Consider the following 22,477-nt stretch of genomic DNA (forward strand, 5'->3'; position numbering starts at 1 on the left):
TTTATTATGTGCTCCCACACAGTATAATCCTCCTACAGTCACCTGTAAATTATATTCCCCCCCCTCCATCTCTCCTCCAGTTTCATATACACCCTTCCTCTGCCCCCAGTTTCGTGTCCCCCCCTCCATCTCTGTCCCCAGTTTCATCACGTTCTCCCCCTTCATCTGCCCACAGTTTCATGTCCCCCGTCTCTGCCCCAGTGTCATGCCGTTTCCCCCCTCCCCTTCATTTGCCCCTTCAGTTTCATTGGGCCCCCTCAATCTCTGTCCCCAGTTCCATGCCGTTCTCTCCCCACCCCCTCCATCTGCCCCAGTGTCATGCTGTTCTCCCCCCCTCCATCTGCCCCAGTGTCATGCTGTCCCCCCCCCCCTCCCCTTAATTTGCCCCCCAGTTTCATTGGGCCCCCTCAATCTCTGTCCCCAGTTCCATGCCGTTCTCTCCCCACCCCCTCCATCTGCCCCAGTGTCATGCTGTTCTCCCCCCTCCATCTGCCCCAGTGTCATGCTGTTCCCCCCCCCTCCCCTTAATTTGCCCCCCAGTTTCTTTGGGCCCCCTCCATCTCTGTCCCCAGTTTCATGCCGTTCTCTCCCCACCACCTTCATCTTCCCCAGTGTCATGCTGTTCCCCCCTCCCCTTCATTTGCCCCCCAGTTTCAAGGGCCCCCTTCATTATGTTTCACCTTAATATGTAATACAAAACAAACACTTACACTCACCTTCTATCACTCACCTTCCCTCGTTCCCCCGACGCTCCTCTCTCTCTCCCTCCAATCACATACGCGATGCAGGAGCTGTGAGATCAGCTCCGGCCCGGCTTGCGTGTGTAAGCGTGATGTGATGACGTCATCACGCCTACACACGCAAGCCGGGCCGGAGCTTTAAAGCAGGAACTGATCTCTCAGCTCCTGCATCGCGTATGTATTCCAGCTCATCGGCGGACGGACGCCGATGAACTGAAATTGTGACAGGTAAGTGCCGGGGGGCCCCCAGAGGCTCTGTGGGCCCCGGCACTTGCCCGACTATGCCGTGCGCTGACGCCGGCCCTGACTGTAATGATCAGGAGTATAGGGAGAAATGATCATTAATAAGATTTCTGAGCCCATACAGTTGCATTTTGTCAGCGGCACATCCCCTGTTTGCATTTTTATGTTTGTAAAAATATGATCAGCTGACAAGCACTTGTATGTTTATTGTACATGGGGCAATGTAGTCCACTTCATCATTGCGTCTTAAGAAATGTTCATCATACAACAGATGATCTGAACCAGGGATCAAGTCACATCTCGGCCTCTCAGTATACTTTATAAGGGTGGAAATTTTCTATAATCTAGTTAATATAAAGATAGGTTTGGACACTACTCCCTTTTCATTTGTTCCTTCTCTTTACCTGACCATTTCTGATTATAAAAATATTAGATAAAAGCAGGAATTCAAGGCACCAGGTAGGCAATGTCCATATAAATTTGCTGCTTGTGTCTAGTTCTTAGCTTTGTTTCTATTTATCATTTGGTCTCATTGGCTCCTAAAGTCCAAAGTTACTTGTTTATCCCAGTAATAGACACAATAGATGTGATCATCCATCCATGATACAGGGCGGAAAGGAACAAGATTCTCTGATCATTGCACAAGCTGTACCTTAGAAGTAGAACATTATGTAAGATAAAGTCTTGTACTTTGTGGTAAAAACAAACAATGTATTATGCCCACTACTCATGTTAAAGTTTTTCTTTGCAAAACACAGAAGTTGACATGGGAGTGGGGAAGAGTATAAATGAGATATTTCAGCCTCCTCATTGTCAGATCCTATCCCAGATTGGGCTATAAATATTAAAATACAAAATGTGAAATGTTGCCCTTTGAAAGTTATCTACCTATCCATGCAGTCACAAGTGATGTACCCCAATGTTCAGTGCTGGGTCGCCTGCTATTTAACTTATGTATTAATGATCTAGAAGATGGGGTTAATAGCACTGTCTCTGTTTTCGGGTGACACCAAGCTATGTAGTACAGTACAGTCTATGGGGGATGTACATAGGTTAGGAGTTGGTAGGTTACAAGTGTTTGGGCATCCACATGGCAAATGAGGTTCAATATGTATAAATGTAAAGTTATGCATCTGGGTAAAAATAATCTACATGCAACATATGTCCTAAGGAGAGTAAAGCTGGAAGAGTCACTGGTGGAGAAGGACCAGGGTGTAGATCATAGATTAAATAACAGCATGCAATGTCAGTCAGCTGCTTCTAAGGCCAGCAAGATATTGTCATGTATTAAAAGGGGTATGGACTTGTTGGACAGGGATATAGTATTACCACTTTACAAATTCTTGGTGCGTCCTCATGGAATATGCAGTTCTGTTCTGGGCACCAGTTCATAGAACGGATGTCCTAGAGATAGAAAAGGTACAACAGAGAGCCACAAAGCTGATAATGGGCATGGAGGACCTCAGTTATAAGGAAAGATTAAAATACTGTAGTTCAATTTGTTTATTCTTAGGGGCAACACGGTGGCTAAGTGTTTAGCACTGCAGCCTTGCAGCGCTGGGGTCCTGGGTTTGAATCCCGCCAGGAACAACATCTGCAAGGAGTTTGTATGTTCTCCCTCTGTTTGTGTGGATTTCCTCCCATTCTTCAAAGACTTAGTTAAAATGAAAAAAATAAATAAAAATAATGTACATTGTGATCCCTATATGGGGCTCATAAGCTACATAAAAAAAAAAAAAAGTTTAGTCTTAAGAAGAGACATTTAAGGGAAACTTGACATGCATTCGGGGATTCCGTACCCCTCAACCGCATTAAAATTGTAGAGAGAAAATCGCTGCAAGGAGCATTTTTCCCTACGCATTTTTCGCACTGAATCACACAAACCCCATTATAGTCTAGGGAGTCTGCAGGTTTTCTAAGGTAACTGCTTTTTTTATGTAGATTAGGTTTCTGTTTGGGGAGTATCCAAGCAGACCCCCCTGAACAGGAACCCGAACGCAGATGTGAACCTAGCCTAAGTCATATGGAAAATTATGTATACAGCCACAATGTTAACTGCAGCTTGAAGCAGGTCATTTTGTTTGCTTTGGGTGGAGATATAAACAATTCCTAACAATATATGTTTCAATAGCATATTGCTTGTCACCATGCAATATAAGATTTGTAGAATTCATACTAAATGCAGTTCATTTTGCCTTTTGGTAACAAAGTAGTTAAAGGGGCTCTATCAGCAAAATCATGCTGATAGAGCCCCACATATGCGTGCATAGCCTTTAAAAAGGCTATTCAGGCACTGTAAAAGTTAAATTAAACTACCCCCCCGTTTTAAAATAATAACTTAAAAAAGAATGTTCTCTACTTACGGAACGTGCACCCTGGGCGGGCATTCAGGGTGCGCCGTCTTCTTCTTCCCCGCCTCTTCTTCCTCTGACGTCTTCGGGTCCCGTCCTCCTCCGGCGCTTGCTCGCGGACACTGATAAAAAAAAATTAGCCCGGGCGCATGCGCAGTAGCACGCGGCTTCTACTACGGCTACTGCGCATGCGCCCGGGCTATTTTTTTTTTTTTATCAGTGTCCGCGAGCAAGCGCCAGAGGAGGACGGGACCGGAGGACGTCAGATGAAGAAGAGGCGGGGAAGAAGATGAAGACACACCCTAAATGCCCGCCCAGGGTGCACGTTCCGTAAGTAGAGAACATTCTTTTTTAAGTTATTATTTTAAAACGGGGGGGGGGGGGAGTTTAATTTAACATTTACGGTGCCTGAATAGCCTTTTTAAAGGCTATGCACGCATATGTGGGGCTCTATCAGCATGATTTTGCTGATAGAGCCCCTTTAAATATAAGCCATGCTCACGTATTAATCTAACCTATAAGGCTCTCCACAGTGCTTTACTTACTTGTCCAGCAGCATCTCAGTCTATGGCCCTACCCTGGCTCTACAGTATATTCTACCAACAATATTCCATATCTTCCATTACTGTCTCTAAGACAGTTCTCTAGAATGTATCCAGGACAATGAACTTCACTTTCAACACTGACCTATCACTTTCCCTAATCTGTGTTCTTTGCTTTGTCCCCTCTTCTTCATTATTCCTTAAAGGGGCTCTATCAGTAAAATTATGCTGATAGAACCCCACATATGTGTGAATAGCCTTTAAAAAGGATATTCAGGCACCGCTAAAGTTATATTAAACTAACCCCCATTTTAAAATAAAACCCTAAAAAAGAATGTTAAACTTATCTATCGTGCACGGTGGGTGGGCATTCAGGGTCTGATGTCATCTTCAGCCACGCCTCCTCTTCCAGCGATGTCTTCGGGTCCCGTAGGAATACGAGACCCAAAGACATCGCTGGAAGAGAAGGCGTGGCTGAAGATGACGTCGGACCCTGAATGCCTGCCCACCGTGCACGATAGATAAGTTTAACATATTCATTTTTTTTATTTTTTTTTAGAGTTTTATTTTAAAATGGGGGGAGGGGGAGAAGGGGTAGATTGATATAACTTTAGCGGTGTCTGAATAGCCTTTTCAAAGGCTATTCATGCATATGTGGGGCTCTATCAGCATAATTTTGCTGATGGAGCCCCTTTTAAAAGCTGATTCTTTAATTATTCAGTATTTCAGACAATTAAATGCATTTTATGTCTTTCAATACTCTGTTAGCCATCTTGTTCTTTGTATAAAATATAGCTGCACCATAATACATAATGAGAACGCTTAACTTTTTGTGTCATACTTATTGCCTTGTACAAATGACGCTGGGTTCACACCTGCGTTTGGGGTCTCCGTTCTATGGTTTCCGTCTTCTGCATGCCAGAAGACGGAAACCATAGACCGGGTCCGGCCGTGCGCGGCGGTGAGCGTTTTAGGCTCTCCGCCGCGAAACCGGATTTTTTTATCCGGACACAGAGTACTGCATGTCCGACTCTGTGTCCGGATTATAAAACCCGGTTTCGCGGCGGAGAGCCTAAAACGCTCACCGCCGCGCACGGCCGGACATCTCTCTCACCCATTCAAATGAATGGGTGAGAGAGACTCCTGCAGGTTTCCGTATCCTGCCTGTGTTTTAGGCAGGAAACGGAAACCTAAGTACGGAGTGCCGGGCCGCAGATGTGAACGAGCCCTGACAAATGTTTGTAATGCTCTTTTCTCATGGGGACTGAAGGCGCAGGGTGTGTTATGGAGTAGGGAAAGTAGTGGTTCCCATACAGGCACTCATCCCCAACACCCACAAAGAAGCCAGTTTACCTATTGGTATATTTTTGACATGTGGGAGAACATACAAACTCCATGCAGATGTTGCCCATGGTCAGATTAAAACCTAGGACACCAGTGCAGACTCTAGATTAGACTGTAAACTTTTGAGAGCGGAGCCCTCATTCCTTATGTTAAAATTATGAGTTGTGTAGCTTGTATTTTGTATATGTAATGTTTGTACATGCATCTGAATTGTAAATTGCCACAAAATATTACCATGTAAGGCTCCGTTCCCACGGAGTAACACGCCGCTCATTTAGACACGTATACACGTGTCAGAGTGAGGCACTTCAAAACAGATCCCATTGACTTCAATGGGTGCCAGCTTATGCGCGCTACCCATTGAAATCAATGGGTTATAAAGCCTCTCATCGATTTCAATGTGTAGCACGTAAGTGCTGCGCTCTGAAACGTGTCTAAACGAGTGGCACGTTACTCCGTGGGAACGGAGCCTAAAGATTATAGTGGTCATGTCTTGGGGTGTCTGTTTTGTGCCGTTACTTTGTACATTTTAGCATGAATTTGGTGTAATTTATGTATTAATCATGGAAGCACATAATAATAATTAATAATAATATAATATTTATTATTATTATTATTATTATTATTATTATTATTATTATTTAGTTTTTTATATAACACCATTAATTCCATGGTGCTTTACATTTGAGGGTTTACATATGGTACACAAACTATACAAACATAATACTAACAATGACCGACTGGCACAGTGGGGTAGAACGCCCTGCCCGCAAGGGCTTATAATCTATGGGTCTTAAGCACATGGCTCTGCATAGGGGTTGTGTACACAAAACTGATTTGCATAACAGTCCTTTAACTGTTACTCAAATGTTTTGACTATGCAGGCATTATAAGATCTCGTACATAAGTGTCAATCATTCTAAATTCGGAGACCTACATTATTGACCCAGATAGAGTTTGTTGCCTCACTACTTTACAATGCTGCCTTGCCACTCTCATTAAGGTCGAGATGAACTCTACTTTTGTCTTTTATTGTGTGCATGTTGACAGCCCCATTCAATGACTTATGTCTTCTCTTTTATGAAGGGTTCAGGATCCTCATTGCCACAACCGGTGATCACATTCCAGGAAAACCAGGGGGTGAGTAACCTTTCTCACAAAGCAATGATTAACATGGATATGCTAATGATAAGATTTAGGCTGTCTGTATTTATCTCAGAAAACCATGTCTTGCAAAGAATACTCTTTAACTAGTGAAATAACAGGACAAGCAATTGGACTATAATATAATGCTCAGAAACCTTAATATTAACACATTGCAATGCTTCTTTTATTTTTTTGCTGCAAATAAAGCACTTTAGCATTTTACAGTCTTTTAGGCTAAAGCTCCATGTAGCGTCCCGTAGCAAAGAAGCGCTGCAGGAAAAACTGCAGCAGTAACACATCGTGGTCTTTCCCGCAGCATTTTTTCCAGAAAGTTCAAAGGTTTCCGCTGCTGAATTTTTGCTTCAATTATACCTATAGGGAAACCGCTGGTGTTTTTGCAGGTAAAATTGTCATGCTGCAATTTCCAAAACCGCAACAGTTCTAGAAATCGCAGCATGTCCTTTGTTCTATGCAAAGTGGGGATGGGTTTTCGCTATTGTAAAATGTTGCATTTTTTTCAGTGGCATTTGGCCTTATGGTTTTAATGTGTTTGTCCAAGAATAGATATTGATGGCCTCTCCTTAGAATCGGTCAATATCAAAGTCCAAGGTCCAGCCTCGGTACCCCTATCATTCAGCTGATGCTGCCTTCTAAGTGAACGGGAGCTGAGCTGCAATAGAGCAGTTCAACCACTACACAGTGTATGGAGCCATCTGCTTCCAGCTCCATGCACTCTGGAGATCTGATAGCCACAACATCTGATTGGTAGGGGTGCAAGGTGTCAGACCACTACCAATTTGATATTGATTATATATTCAATATTTACTCATGAGCTATTCCTTTAAGTTATACTGGAAAATGCAAGGAACGATCTAGAAGTGGCCAAGTATGTATCACAGGCTCCCAAGCAGGCAGTGGTTCCCATACAGGTGAGCAGTGTTCCCTACAGTTATGTACACCTTCCTGTGAGCCTCTGCTCAGTTCAAATGCAAAGAGAAGGTGCGTCTTTATTCTTCAGTTATGCAGATGCCCTCCCCTCCACCTCAGGAAGAGGCAAGCAGTAGTCGTAGGTCGGCTCTAGTCTGTGGCGCACTCCTTCTGCACCAGTCTTGTTGTGTGCTGTGTGTTTGCAGTAATAGTGGGATTGGTGTGGATTTGCTCCTACAAATAAAGTTGATCTATCTATATAGTAGTACCAGTGTGTGTGTGTGTGTGTGTGTGTGTGTGTGTGTGTGTGTGTATGTATGTATTTCAGTCACAGAGTTGTCAGTTTTATCTTTTGTGTTACATGGGACTGCAGGACTGTATTAAATGGGTCTGCAGCCACATTATCAGTACTGAGAGAGTTAGTAATGTGCAATCTGTGGTGTTAGCTAATACAGATAATGCAGTAGATGGCACCTGCAATCCTATGTACCACCACAGATAACACACAGCAATAAGTCTCTGAGTACAGATAATGTAGTAACTGTTGCCTGCAGTTGTATGTACCATCTCAGATAATACCATAATGGCTGTTTGAGTCAGATAGTTATCACTGTTATCTAAGGTGTGACATAGGTCTGTCTATAGTTATATAACATTATCTGCACAACATCATGAAAAGGGGGTATGGCAAGCCCCAAAAGGGGTGTGGTTTTAGTAAAAGTGGGTATACAGATTTTTGTGGCATCAGGTCTCCTTAGTCTCCACTGACAATAGTTGGCAAGTATTAAGTAACCTCTATTATATTAAGTGCACTCAGTTATCTTGGTGTCATCTGTGGTGATACATAAGGCTGCAGCTAACTTACATGTACTTTGAAAAACCATGGCAAATAGAGAAACAAATGTTTTCTATAAGGTGTGTGTATTTTTATTTTTTTAACTTTACACCATTTACTGTGCAGTAAAAATGTCATGTTGACCTCTAATCTGTGGGTTATGACGTTATGATGTTTTACGACACTGTATTCACTTTTTGGCAGATACACCAATGTCCTTGTTAGGTTTTCTGGTCACCCAGCCCCTTAGTCACCCCCGCTCAGCAGCTGTTGAGGTTTAGAGGGAACATTACAGGTGCGAGGATCCATAACCTTTCATCAAGCAGTGTTCACAATTTTGATAACAGGTTTTTCCATTGAGGACAGAATAAGATGACATGCCCATGACCATGTACTTGTTGCCGGGCCATGATTAAACTCCAGGGATGGCACACGGATAACATCTGTGTGCTGCCATGCCTCCACGGTGCCATTCACTGAGCTCAGTGAGCTGGGCCTCAAAATGGCCAGGAAGAGGCCCTGTCCGGAGTTTTGCTCCTGGCTCACGCCTCTTTAGGCTAGTAAGTCCCCACATTGCGGGAAATACATTTTTTTGTGTTGCAGATTTTGCTGCAGTTTCTTGAGCCAGAGCCAAGAATGGCTATAACAGGAATAGGAAATATATAGGAAGCTTTTGTACTTCTCCCTTCTGCTCAATCCAGTTCTGGCTTTGGCTCAAAAAAATGGAACTAAATCTGCAACAAAAAAAATGCAGTGTCTTGCAAATGTGTGGCCTCAGCCTACATGGTCTTGTATATGGGGCTATAGCAATGAATGTTTGCTATCCGTGAAAAAAAAAGCTGGCACACTGACCCTCATGTGCATGAGGCCTTACCTAGTGATGTGGTTATCCTTCACACTCTTTTTATAATTCTTACTCTCATACAATGTAGTTCCTTCACAAGTACTCACCACCCAATAACAAAAGGAGGGACCAATTAAGGCAGTTGCCACTCTCTGTATGGGGACAACAGCAACCATATAGTCTGCCTTTATTGGTTTTATACACGCTTGACCATATAGTCTTAGAAAACTTTGTACTGTTGGCCTTAATGGACATGAAAGAAACAGCATACTATGTTCCAGCAGGAGAGGTTGTACATTTCTAACACAATACAAATAAAGAAATAAGCATAAAAGCAGCAAGGTGTACATGACTCATGCTTAATCCACTTAAATTACAGTCATGTCTATGACTACTTTTATTTCCTTAAAAGGCATTGCATTATTTTCTATTTGCACCTTCAAGTTTGCTATATTCTCCATTGCCTTCAGACACCAATTCAGTTCTATGTTTCCTATATAGATAGCTCACAAAAATATACATGTTGGATACTACTGATGTTACAGGGAAAAGATTGCTGTTTAACATGGATGCTATACTAAATTGTCCCTACAAATTAGTTTAGGGTCTCATGCAGATAACCTTATGACATCTCTGTTGTTCTGGGCGGTAAAAGGACACCCATACAAGCACATGTGGCCTTATAGTATCTCTGTCTGTTTCCAGTTTTTAGAGGCATATGAAGGCTTATTTTGTTGACACATACCTTAGGCTAAGGCCCCATGGAACGACACGCAGCGCTAAAGCGCTGTGGAAAAAAACGCGGCGGGAATGCATTGCGGTTCTTTCCGCAGTGCTTTAAACAGAAAGATCACAGAGTTTTCCTCTGCGGACTTTTGGTTACAATTATATCTACGGGCAAACCGCCAGCATTTCCGTAGACATAATTGACATTATGCGATTTCCAAAACAGCGCCATCCGCACTGCTGTTTTAAACGTAAAGTGTGCATGGAATTCGCAGGAATCCCATCCTCTTTGCAGTTACTATATAATGCTGCAATTTTTTCCGTGGCATTTCCGCCACAGGCACTTCGTGGCATTTGCGGCCCGTGGGGCCCCGGCCTTATGAAGTTGTTGACCCATAGAAGCCATGATTGGCATATGCAGTACAGAGTGCCACTATATAGCCTCTGCTGTGGATCTGAGTTTTGCTGGCTATGAGGTTTAGTCCAAACATTCTAAAGCTGGGTTCACACAGGGTTTTTTGGGCCGGATTTTGACGCAGAATCCACGTCAGAGTCCGGCTCAAATAACGGACTCCCATTGACTTCAATGGGAGCCGTTCACGTCATTTTTCCGCGAGCGGTTTCTTCAATCACGGCTAGCCATTTTATGGACCGGATTCTGAGGCGGCCTCCACCTCAACATCCGGCCCAAAAATCCCTGTGTGAACCCAGCCTTAGAAGTTAGTCTTCAGGATTGGTCACGTTGGATTTCATGCCCAATACTATTTCCATGGGACATAACTCACCACTGGAATTGTGAGTGGGGTTTGGTACCTCAGCCGACAGATTTATTACAGCTCGTGTCATTTTTTTTTGCCAACAGCATACAATTGTCATGTATGCTCTGTCCATTTTAGGCAGGGTTCACACTGGGTTTTTTGGTCTCGAAGCTGAGGTGGAGGCTGCCTCAAGTTCCGGTCCAAAATACGGGTAGCCACGACTGGATTAACTGTGCAGTGCACCGGCATCCAGTTGCGGTCTCTGCTCCGGATTAGGCCCAATGAATGGGTTTATTTGGGAAAAGGGAGTGTCTTCAGGCGGATTTGCGAGGCGACGCTGCCTGAAGAATGAGCATGTCCCTTCTTTTTTCCTGGAGCCGGAGCAAACGTCTCCTGGAAAAGAGAACTGACCGGGTCCTATTGATTTCAATGGGAGCCATCTTTTTGGTCAGGATTTTGAGTTGGATACGGCCTCCAAATCCTGTCCAAAATACCCCGTGTGAACTCAGCCTTACACAGATCAAATTCAAGACCATGTTTTTTTTTCTTTCTAAAAATGGTTGATTTGTTCTTCACCATTGAGAAGGACAGATGAACAGGACCATAAAATCAAATTGTCTGGCTGCTGTCTGTTATAAACACTTACAGTATATGTATGTTGAAAAAAAGGCAGTGTGAACGAGGCCTAATATTGTGGACTGCTCACTGGATGGTTATTTGCATTGTGTAAATTTGGTGAGTGAGAAGAAACCACAAAGTATTTCATTGCAACACTGTAAAATAATAGTTTCAATATATATGCAAACGCGCTCTCAGCACAAAGTTATATTCATACATTTACAGAATGAACGTTAACACTATTCTACTCAAAAATACATAACTTGTACCATTTGAAAAATGCATTAGTCTATATAACAAACAAGTAAAGGAAGTGTAGAACGAAGGCCTTACACGGATCATTGCCTCCATCTGCTTTTATCATGGTGATTTGCTTGTGTGAGCAGTGTGAATTTAGTTAATATATATCAGATTTGATCAACTCTGGCAATTTCTCTGAACTCTATCCCCTAGAAAGCGCTCTCTAAACCTTGTAATGGCCTCAGTCTTTTCGGTTGAGGGCCATTCTGTTTTGGCAACATTGTAAAGTTATAACTCTGGTACTTCCTGTAGTTCCATTGAACTGCGTACCATAAAACTCTATGGTAATGTAAAATTCAGTACAGTAGAAACATGCAGCTACTTTTTTTTGGAAGAACAGAAGTTTTTTTTATGCCCTGTCAAAGCAAATGGTTTTAATGATGTCACAAGATTCCATGGTACGCTGCCAATACAACTCCATGTGTTGGCAGCCTAGTTCTACAATACCGAGTAGTAAGGTAGTTCTCCATCAATTACTGTCATATTGCTGTCATATTGGATTATAATAGGCAGAATAGATATATCAGCAATACAAAGTCCATATCACAGCTTTGTCCTTTCTAGCAGGAGCCTGTCAGGTCTTTCATATGTATTAAACAATAACAGCCCCAAGTATAGGTGGTATGCATATGTTCCAACATACATTTGTGGCTGCAGATAGACTTATCATATCTCCCTGTATTGGGCAACAACCTTACAGATGTGCTGCATTTGTCAAACAGCCATATTTTATTAATGTGCATGTGCTGCAGCCAAAGCGCCATACTAAAGGCAGTAATGTCATAGAAGACCAAGGGGCGCATTGGGCAGAGGTTACTGATGGAGCACTTACTGTGCTTCCAACTGCCATCAAGGTACTCACAACCTTATTTACATGATGTATAAGAGTCCTTTTTCTCAGAAATGATGTTGATCTGCGACTGAAAGGTATGTTGAAAGATGTAAGTGCACTATATGGAGCTGTTACTGGTTTAATACCAATAAATTAGCTAACAGACTGCTTTTAAGGTTGATTTTTACCTTTGGTCCACATTTTACAGTTTGCATATAAAAAAAAAATAAATAACATTGCAAATACAATGATCTTGTACCATTGCTGAGTTTCAGCTTGTATTACAGACATGAACTGCATTGAGCTCGGCTGTAACTTCTAGCAATAATGCATATGACATTAAAGGACGGTCTATTCTTCGGATAGGCCATCAGTATTACATATGTGGTGTTCTTTTCTATACTTTTCATAGCAGCTGTTTGGCATATTGCATTCAAGTGAATGGATGTGTGTTTATTGGAGGTCAAGGGAAAAATAGCCATTAACTAAATAACCAAGCTATTTGTACCATATTTCAGAAGATGTTTGAGCCTGAGTGTCTTCAGGCTGGATAATATTTTAGTACCAGTCTTGAAGGAGGGGGGGGGGGGTCGCATATACGCTGCAATTTCCAAAACTGTTGCTGTTTTGAAAGACTCAGCATGTCAATTATATCTATGGAAACGCCGGTGGCTTTCCTGTAAATATAAGGATAAGTTCACACGAGGTTTTTTGGTCAGGATTTTTGGTCAAAATCCTGACCCAAAAAAATGGCTCCCATTGATTTCAATGGGAGCCGGTCAGTTCTTTTTTTTGGGAGCCGTTTGTTCCGGCTCCCAGAAAAAAAGAAGCAACATGTTCATTCTTTCAGGTGGAGTCGCCTCGCGACATCCGCCTGAAGACATTCCCTCCTGACTAGGCCCATTCATTTGGGCCTAATCCGGAGCGGAGTGCGCGACTGGATGCTTGTGCACTGCACCAGCATCCAGTTGCAGCTTCCCGTATTTTGAACTTGCCCTAATTGTAACAGAAAGTCTTCAGAGGAAAACTCTGTGAACTTTCTGTTCAAAGCACTGCGGGAAGAACCGCAATGCGTTCACACAGCGCTTTAGCACGGCGTTTCCGGCCCGTGGGGCCTTAGCCTCACTTGCTACCTGAATTGGGCTGTTTAATATTAAGCTTGGGTATAGATCTCTATAGTTGTGTTTTCAAAGAAAAGTACTATGCCCAGTGAATGTGCTCTTCGTGCCTTTATGTAGGTGTTTGTTCTTTAGTATACGACACAACTGATAAAACCATTAGTATATACACTCACCGGCCACTTTATTAGGTACACCTGTCCAACTGCTCGTTAACACTTAATTTCTAATCAGCCAATCACATGGCGGCAACTCAGTGCATTTAGGCATGTAGACATGGTCAAGACTATCTCCTGCAGTTCAAACCGAGCATCAGTATGGGGAAGAAAGGTGATTTGAGTGCCTTTGAATGTGGCATGGTTGTTGGTGCCAGAAGGGCTGGTCTGAGTATTTCAGAAACTGCTGATCTACTGGGATTTTCTCGCACAACCAGCTCTAGGGTTTACAGAGAATGGTCCGAAAAAGAAAAAACATCCAGTGAGCGGCAGTTCTGTGGGCGGAAATGCGTTGTTGATGCCAGAGGTCAGAGGAGAATGGCCAGACTGGTTTGAGCTGATAGAAAGGCAACAGTGACTCAAATAGCCACCCGTTACAACCAAGGTAGCCAGAAGAGCATCTCTGAACGCACAGTATGTCGAACTTTGAGGCAGATGGGCTACAGCAGCAGAAGACCACATCGGGTGCCACTCCTTTCAGCTAAGAACAGGAAACTGAGGCTACAATTTGCACAAGCTCATTGAAATTGGACAATTGAAGATTGGAAAAACGTTGCCTGGTCTGATGAGTCTCGATTTCTGCTGCGACATTCGGATGGTAGGGTCAGAATTTGGCGTCAACAACATGAAAGCATGGATCCATCCTGCCTTGTATCAACGGTTCAGGCTGGTGGTGGTGGTGTCATGGTGTGGGGAATATTTTCTTGGCACTCTTTGGGCTCCTTGGTACCAATTGAGCATCGTTGCAACACCAAAGCCTACCTGAGTATTGTTGCTGACCATGTCCATCCCTTTATGACCACAATGTACCCAACATCTGATGGCTACTTTCAGCAGGATAATGTGCTATGTCATAAAGCTGGAATCATCTCAGACTGGTTTCTTGAACATGACAATGAGTTCACTGTACTCCAATGGCCTCCACAGTCACCAGATCTCAATCCAATAGAGCATCTTTGGGATGTGGTGGAACGGGAGATTCGCATCATGGATGTGCAGCCGACAAATCTGCGGCAACTGTGTGATGCCATCATGTCAATATGGACCAAAATCTCTGAGGAATGCTTCCAGCACCTTGTTGAATCTATTCCACGAAGAATTGAGGCAGTTCTGAAGGCAAAAGGGGGTCCAACCCGTTACTAGCATGGTGTACCTAATAAAGTGGCCGGTGAGTGTATTTTTGTGTAGAGGTGCAGGTATTTCCAGCAGGTTTTACCCTCATGAGTAATGCCATGCCTAACTCCATTTCAATACCTCGGTTACCTAGGATCTTTATTTACTGACCACAAACATTCATTTCACTGTAACACGGTTATTGTCTTGTAACACAGCATGTAACGCACAGTATGGCAGATTTACTAATCCTCTCTATGATTTGGACAGAGTGTAAACTTAGTCTAAAAATGTCCCAGTTTTATCACAGTAGCCGCTGGTTAAGTTTATTCCACCTATTTAGTTGGCTTACTTTGCACCAGAATTATCATAAGCATCTTAAACAACATCTGCTTATTGTGAAGTCACCTTGCTGAGTGAGGTGAAAGGTGGAAAAAAGTTCCTAAAACATCCAATAAGACTAAGGAGGTTTTAGGCTTCATGCATGTATAGTTTTTGTTAGAGCGAAAAAATGCCCATGTTAGCTAAAGTGACAAATCCAAATGGAGCTGTTCTTTTTTTTTTTTTTTTTTTTTTTTTTTCCCAGTGCAGTTTAGACCAGAAATGCAAATAAGTACTTGAAAGTACCCCCAAAATTGTCATCCTATATTCAGAGCATAACTAATAACCGTGGGGGCCCCACAGCAAAACTTGTAATAGGGACCCCACTCTATCATGACCAAGTTTGGGACTTGGAAAGAGATAACGCAGTCGTCTTACAGTTCTTCGATAATGTACACAGTGATGTCACAGTACTGATAATGCACAAAGTCATATCATACTTTTGGGATAATAGACTCAGTGATGTCACAGTTACATAATGCGCACACAAAAAGATCACTGTGTACACTGTGACATCACAGCATTATACTGATGTCACATGCAGGCTGGTGACTCTTGCTGCTATCTCTGCCACGTTGACAGATATGCCAATGTAAATACTGTGCTGCCTATTAAAGGTGGCAACTATTTACTAATAAAATGGCTGCCATACCTAAGAACACAGTCTCTGCATACATAGTGCAGCAGGGGTGGTTTTGGGCAGCTCCATAGAAATAGTAGTAGGGTGCACAGTCGTACTGGTGATTGAAGGGAGACAAAGGCCTTATAAAAAGAGACCAGTCTTATAGATAGCAAATACTACTCATATCTCTGTACAGCCTCAGGCACCAGGGAGTGACAAAGGAAATTTACACAGAGCTTATTTTATATACTGTATATTTTGTATATACAGTGCTGTGTTTTAGGTGTGGAATAAATGCTGCAGAGTAACATTGTTTTCAAAAATAGAAACCGTTTATTTTTGTCAATTAACAAAATTCAGAGTGAATGAACAAAAATAAATCTGACTTGGCAGCATCCCTATGCCTTTCACTTTTGCACAGTACTGTACATATAGTGTCCCTTAGCTGCCTTATCTACTCCTTTAGGGATGTCATGAAGTAGACATCAGAACATAATTATGGCTACTTTCACATCTCTGATGATTTGTTTTTCAGTTTTCTGATCCATTATGGGAACAGAATGACAGATCTATCATTTGACACCAACAGCGTCTGACACAGCCTATTGATTATAATGGGGTCTGTCAGATTACCGATGTGGTTTCTGTCATTTTGCCTGACAAATTAGCACAACATGCTGCGCTATTTTGTCCTTGATTTTTTTTTTTTTTCCCCAGAATCTGCGATAGTGGCTCTTAACAGAACCCCTGTGAACCTAGCCTAAATCATATTTTTCATATAACCACATAAAAAATATGGTGATGAGTTCTTTATTTTGTATTTAATCATTTGATCACCATTAGAAGATGGTTGGGTTATTGACAGCTCTGTTGTACCTAGATAAGGTAACATTGCACACCATACAGTACACATCTTGTAGATAAAGCTCTGTCTACATCTCCCCTGTCACTCCATGGTCTCTAGGGAGGGACTATGCTTCAACACTTCCTGGAGACTGTAAGAGCCTGACATGTACAGTATTTTGTCATGCTAAGCTGCCATAAAGCATGCATACCCTGCTGTAGTATACAATCTATACAGTAAACCAAGAAGGAAGCGTGTATCCAACATGCGGTAACCCAGACCAGTCACTACAGATCAACTCTAGTGATGTCGTTCACCATTGAGCCGGCTCTTTGAAGTGAAGGATAGGAGTCAACTCCTTACTAGGACCTCACGTAACCCCTTTATGGATAATCCTGCCCATATGTGGCTCACCACACCCTCTACATAGGTAACCCCACCTTCAAATGGGTCAACCAGTCTCCTTATAACCTAATAGTATGACATCTTGTGACTGACAACAATCACTGGGTCATACTATTAGGTTAAAAGAAGACTGAGTGGCCCATTTGTAGGCAGGATTAGCTATGACGAGGGAGAGGTTAGCCACATATTGGTGGGGTTACCCATAAAGGGGATGGGGTAAAGTGAGCTGTTGGCTCCTAGTCAGGAACTTGCTCCTATCATTCACTTCAAAGAGCCAGAACATAGAGCCGTCTCGTTTGCCAACGACGCATCACTAGAGCTGATCTGTTTTATTAAAGATGTTGTCCAGGAGTGTCACAACTCGAAGAGGAGACTGGGGAAGGCAAAACCTTCAAACAAAAAAACCCCACTCTTCTATCCTCAGTGCTTTGGTGTCTGCCATGGCTGTCTGTTCCACCATGCGCTGTGCCTTTGTCGGTGGGAGTCCCGCACCTCAGCAGCCACAGGGAAGGGACACACTATGTAGGGACTAGAGATGAGCGAACAGTGTTCTATCGAACTCATGTTCGATCGGATATTAGGCTGTTCGGCATGTTCGAATCGAATCGAACACCGCGTGGTAAAGTGCGCCATTACTCGATTCCCCTCCCACCTTCCCTGGCGCCTTTTTTGCTCCAATAACAGCGCTGGGTAGGTGGGACAGGAACTACGACACCGGTGACGTTGAAAAAAGTAGGCAAAACCCATTGGCTGCCGAAAACATGTGACCTCTAATTTAAAAGAACAGCGACGCCCAGCTTCGCGTCATTCTGAGCTTGCAATTCACCGAGGACGGAGGTTTCCGTCCAGCTAGCTAGGGCTTAGATTCTGGGTAGGCAGGGACAGGCTAGGATAGGAAGGAGAAGACAACCAACAGCTCTTGTAAGAGCTAAATTCCAGGGAGAAGCTTGTCAGTGTAACGTGGCACTGACGGGCTCAATCGCCGCAACCCAGCTTTCCCAGGATCCTGAATGGAATACACTGTCAGTGTATTCCCGTATACCCGATATATACCCCGATACCCGTTCCAACGGTGTGCCCCCCCACCTTCACCCCAGAAATACCCTGCAAGTCCCCTAGCAATAGAATTGGGGCTATATACACCCACAATTTTTACTACTGGTATACAGTGCCATTGTCTGACTGGGAATTCAAAGAATATATTGGGAATACAAATACCCTCATTTCTTGCTACTGCCATATAGTGCCAGTGTCTGACTGGGAATTCAAAGAATATATTGGGGTTACGTGCACCCACAATATTTACTACTGGTATACAGTGCCATTGTCTGACTGGGAATTCAAAGAGTATATTGGGAATACAAATACCCTCATTTCTTGCTACTGCCATATAGTGCCAGTGTCTGACTGGGAATTCAAAGAATATATTGGGGTTACGTGCACCCACAATATTTACTACTGGTATACAGTGCCATTGTCTGACTGGGAATTCAAAGAGTATATTGGGAATACAAATACCCTCATTTCTTGCTACTGCCATATAGTGCCAGTTTCTGACTGGGAATTCAAAGAATATATTGGGGTTACGTGCACCCACAATTTTTACTACTGGTATACAGTGCCATTGTCTGACTGGGAATTCAAAGAATATATTGGGAATACAAATACCCTCATTTCTTGCTACTGCCATATAGTGCCAGTGTCTGACTGGTAATTCAAAGAATATATTGGGGTTACGTGCACCCACAATTTTTACTACTGGTATACAGTGCCATTGTCTGACTGGGAATTCAAAGAGTATATTGGGAATACAAATACCCTCATTTCTTGCTACTGCCATATAGTGCCAGTTTCTGACTGGGAATTCAAAGAATATATTGGGGTTACGTGCACCCACAATTTTTACTACTGGTATACAGTGCCATTGTCTGACTGGGAATTCAAAGAATATATTGGGGTTATAAATACCCTCATTTCTTGCTACTGCCATATAGTGCCAGTTTCTGACTGGTAATTCAAAGAATATATTGGGGTTACGTGCACCCACAATTTTTACTACTGGTATACAGTGCCATTGTCTGACTGGGAATTCAAAGAGTATATTGGGAATACAAATACCCTCATTTCTTGCTACTGCCATATAGTGCCAGTTTCTGACTGGGAATTCAAAGAATATATTGGGGTTACGTGCACCCACAATTTTTACTACTGGTATACAGTGCCATTGTCTGACTGGGAATTCAAAGAATATATTGGGGTTATAAATACCCTCATTTCTTGCTACTGCCATATAGTGCCAGTTTCTGACTGGTAATTCAAAGAATATATTGGGGTTACGTGCACCCACAATTTTTACTACTGGTATACAGTGCCATTGTCTGACTGGGAATTCAAAGAGTATATTGGGAATACAAATACCCTCATTTCTTGCTACTGCCATATAGTGCCAGTTTCTGACTGGGAATTCAAAGAATATATTGGGGTTACGTGCACCCACAATTTTTACTACTGGTATACAGTGCCATTGTCTGACTGGGAATTCAAAGAATATATTGGGAATACAAATACCCTCATTTCTTGCTACTGCCATATAGTGCCAGTTTCTGACTGGGAATTCAAAGAATATATTGGGGTTACGTGCACCCACAATTTTTACTACTGGTATACAGTGCCATTGTCTGACTGGGAATTCAAAGAGTATATTGGGAATACAAATACCCTCATTTCTTGCTACTGCCATATAGTGCCAGTTTCTGACTGGGAATTCAAAGAATATATTGGGGTTACGTGCACCCACAATTTTTACTACTGGTATACAGTGCCATTGTCTGACTGGGAATTCAAAGAGTATATTGGGAATACAAATACCCTCATTTCTTGCTACTGCCATATAGTGCCAGTTTCTGACTGGGAATTCAAAGAATATATTGGGGTTACGTGCACCCACAATTTTTACTACTGGTATACAGTGCCATTGTCTGACTGGGAATTCAAAGAATATATTGGGAATACAAATACCCTCATTTCTTGCTACTGCCATATAGTGCCAGTTTCTGACTGGTAATTCAAAGAATATATTGGGGTTACGTGCACCCACAATTTTTACTACTGGTATACAGTGCCATTGTCTGACTGGGAATTCAAAGAGTATATTGGGAATACAAATACCCTCATTTCTTGCTACTGCCATATAGTGCCAGTTTCTGACTGGGAATTCAAAGAATATATTGGGGTTACGTGCACCCACAATTTTTACTACTGGTATACAGTGCCATTGTCTGACTGGGAATTCAAAGAATATATTGGGGTTATAAATACCCTCATTTCTTGCTACTGCCATATAGTGCCAGTTTCTGACTGGTAATTCAAAGAATATATTGGGGTTACGTGCACCCACAATTTTTACTACTGGTATACAGTGCCATTGTCTGACTGGGAATTCAAAGAGTATATTGGGAATACAAATACCCTCATTTCTTGCTACTGCCATATAGTGCCAGTTTCTGACTGGGAATTCAAAGAATATATTGGGGTTACGTGCACCCACAATTTTTACTACTGGTATACAGTGCCATTGTCTGACTGGGAATTCAAAGAATATATTGGGGTTATAAATACCCTCATTTCTTGCTACTGCCATATAGTGCCAGTTTCTGACTGGTAATTCAAAGAATATATTGGGGTTACGTGCACCCACAATTTTTACTACTGGTATACAGTGCCATTGTCTGACTGGGAATTCAAAGAGTATATTGGGAATACAAATACCCTCATTTCTTGCTACTGCCATATAGTGCCAGTTTCTGACTGGGAATTCAAAGAATATATTGGGGTTACGTGCACCCACAATTTTTACTACTGGTATACAGTGCCATTGTCTGACTGGGAATTCAAAGAATATATTGGGGTTATAAATACCCTCATTTCTTGCTACTGCCATATAGTGCCAGTTTCTGACTGGTAATTCAAAGAATATATTGGGGTTACGTGCACCCACAATTTTTACTACTGGTATACAGTGCCATTGTCTGACTGGGAATTCAAAGAGTATATTGGGAATACAAATACCCTCATTTCTTGCTACTGCCATATAGTGCCAGTTTCTGACTGGGAATTCAAAGAATATATTGGGGTTACGTGCACCCACAATTTTTACTACTGGTATACAGTGCCATTGTCTGACTGGGAATTCAAAGAATATATTGGGAATACAAATACCCTCATTTCTTGCTACTGCCATATAGTGCCAGTTTCTGACTGGTAATTCAAAGAATATATTGGGGTTACGTGCACCCACAATTTTTACTACTGGTATACAGTGCCATTGTCTGACTGGGAATTCAAAGAGTATATTGGGAATACAAATACCCTCATTTCTTGCTACTGCCATATAGTGCCAGTTTCTGACTGGGAATTCAAAGAATATATTGGGGTTACGTGCACCCACAATTTTTACTACTGGTATACAGTGCCAATTTCTAACTAGGAATTCAAAATGCGCAAGGCTCCCGGAAAGGGACGTGGACGAGGCCGTGGGCGAGGTCGGGGGAATGGTTCTGGGGAGCAAGGTAGCAGTGAAGCCACAGGGCGTCCCGTGCCTACTCCTGTGGGGCAGCAAGCATTGCGCCACTCCACAGTGCCAGGGTTGCTTGCCACATTAACTAAACTGCAGGGTACAAACCTTAGTAGGCCCGAGAACCAGGAACAGGTCTTGCAATGGCTGTCAGAGAACGCTTACAGCACATTGTCCAGCAGCCAGTCAGACTCTGCCTCCTCTCCTCCTATTACCCAACAGTCTTGTCTTCCTTCCTCCCAAAATTCCGAAGCTTTACAGAACAATAACCCAAACTGTCCCTGCTCCCCAGAGCTGTTCTCCGCTCCTTTCATTGTCCCTCAACCTGCCTCTCCACGTCACGATTCCACGAACCTAACAGAGGAGCATCTGTGTCCAGATGCTCAAACACTAGAGTCTCCTCCATCTCCGTTCGATTTGGTGGTGGATGACCAGCAACCCACCCTCATCGACGATGATGTGACGCAGTTGCCGTCAGGGCATCCAGTTGACCGGCGCATTGTGCGGGAGGAGGAGATGAGACAGGAGTTGGAAGAGGAAGTGGTGGATGATGAGGACACTGACCCGACCTGGACAGGGGGGATGTCAAGCGGGGAAAGTAGTGTGGATGTTGAGGCAGGTGCAGCACCAAAAAGGGTAGCTAGAGGCAGAGGCAGAGGTCAGCAGCTTAGGCGAAGCCAGGCCACACCCGGAATCTCCCAAGATGTTCCAGTTCGTACCCAGCCCCGAAAAACTCCCACCTCGAGGGCACGTTTCTCGAAGGTGTGGAGTTTTTTCAAGGAATGCGCCGAGGACAGATATAGTGTTGTCTGCACAATTTGCCTCTCGAAATTGATTAGGGGCTCTGAGAAGAGCAACCTGTCCACCACTTCAATGCGCCGTCATTTGGAATCCAAGCACTGGAATCAGTGGCAGGCAGCAACGGCAGGACAAAGGCCGCCTGCCGTTCACGCCACTGCCACTGCCACTGCCTCTGCCTCTGCCACTGCCACTGCTGACT

The 22,477-nt window shown here is 43.1% G+C and overlaps 1 protein-coding gene across 1 annotated transcript in view; it reads left to right on the forward strand.

Moving 5' to 3' along the window:
- Positions 1-22,477, forward strand: part of ELL3 (elongation factor for RNA polymerase II 3) — a 107,575-nt gene that overhangs the window by 13,921 nt on the left and 71,177 nt on the right. The window contains exon 2 of the mRNA XM_075273392.1: positions 6,307-6,360. Coding sequence (XP_075129493.1) covers positions 6,307-6,360 — 54 coding nt within the window. The remainder of the gene's footprint in view (positions 1-6,306; positions 6,361-22,477) is intronic.

The sequence above is a fragment of the Leptodactylus fuscus genome, chromosome 5 (genome assembly GCF_031893055.1).
Source record: "Leptodactylus fuscus isolate aLepFus1 chromosome 5, aLepFus1.hap2, whole genome shotgun sequence".
NCBI classification, from domain to species: domain Eukaryota; kingdom Metazoa; phylum Chordata; class Amphibia; order Anura; family Leptodactylidae; genus Leptodactylus; species Leptodactylus fuscus.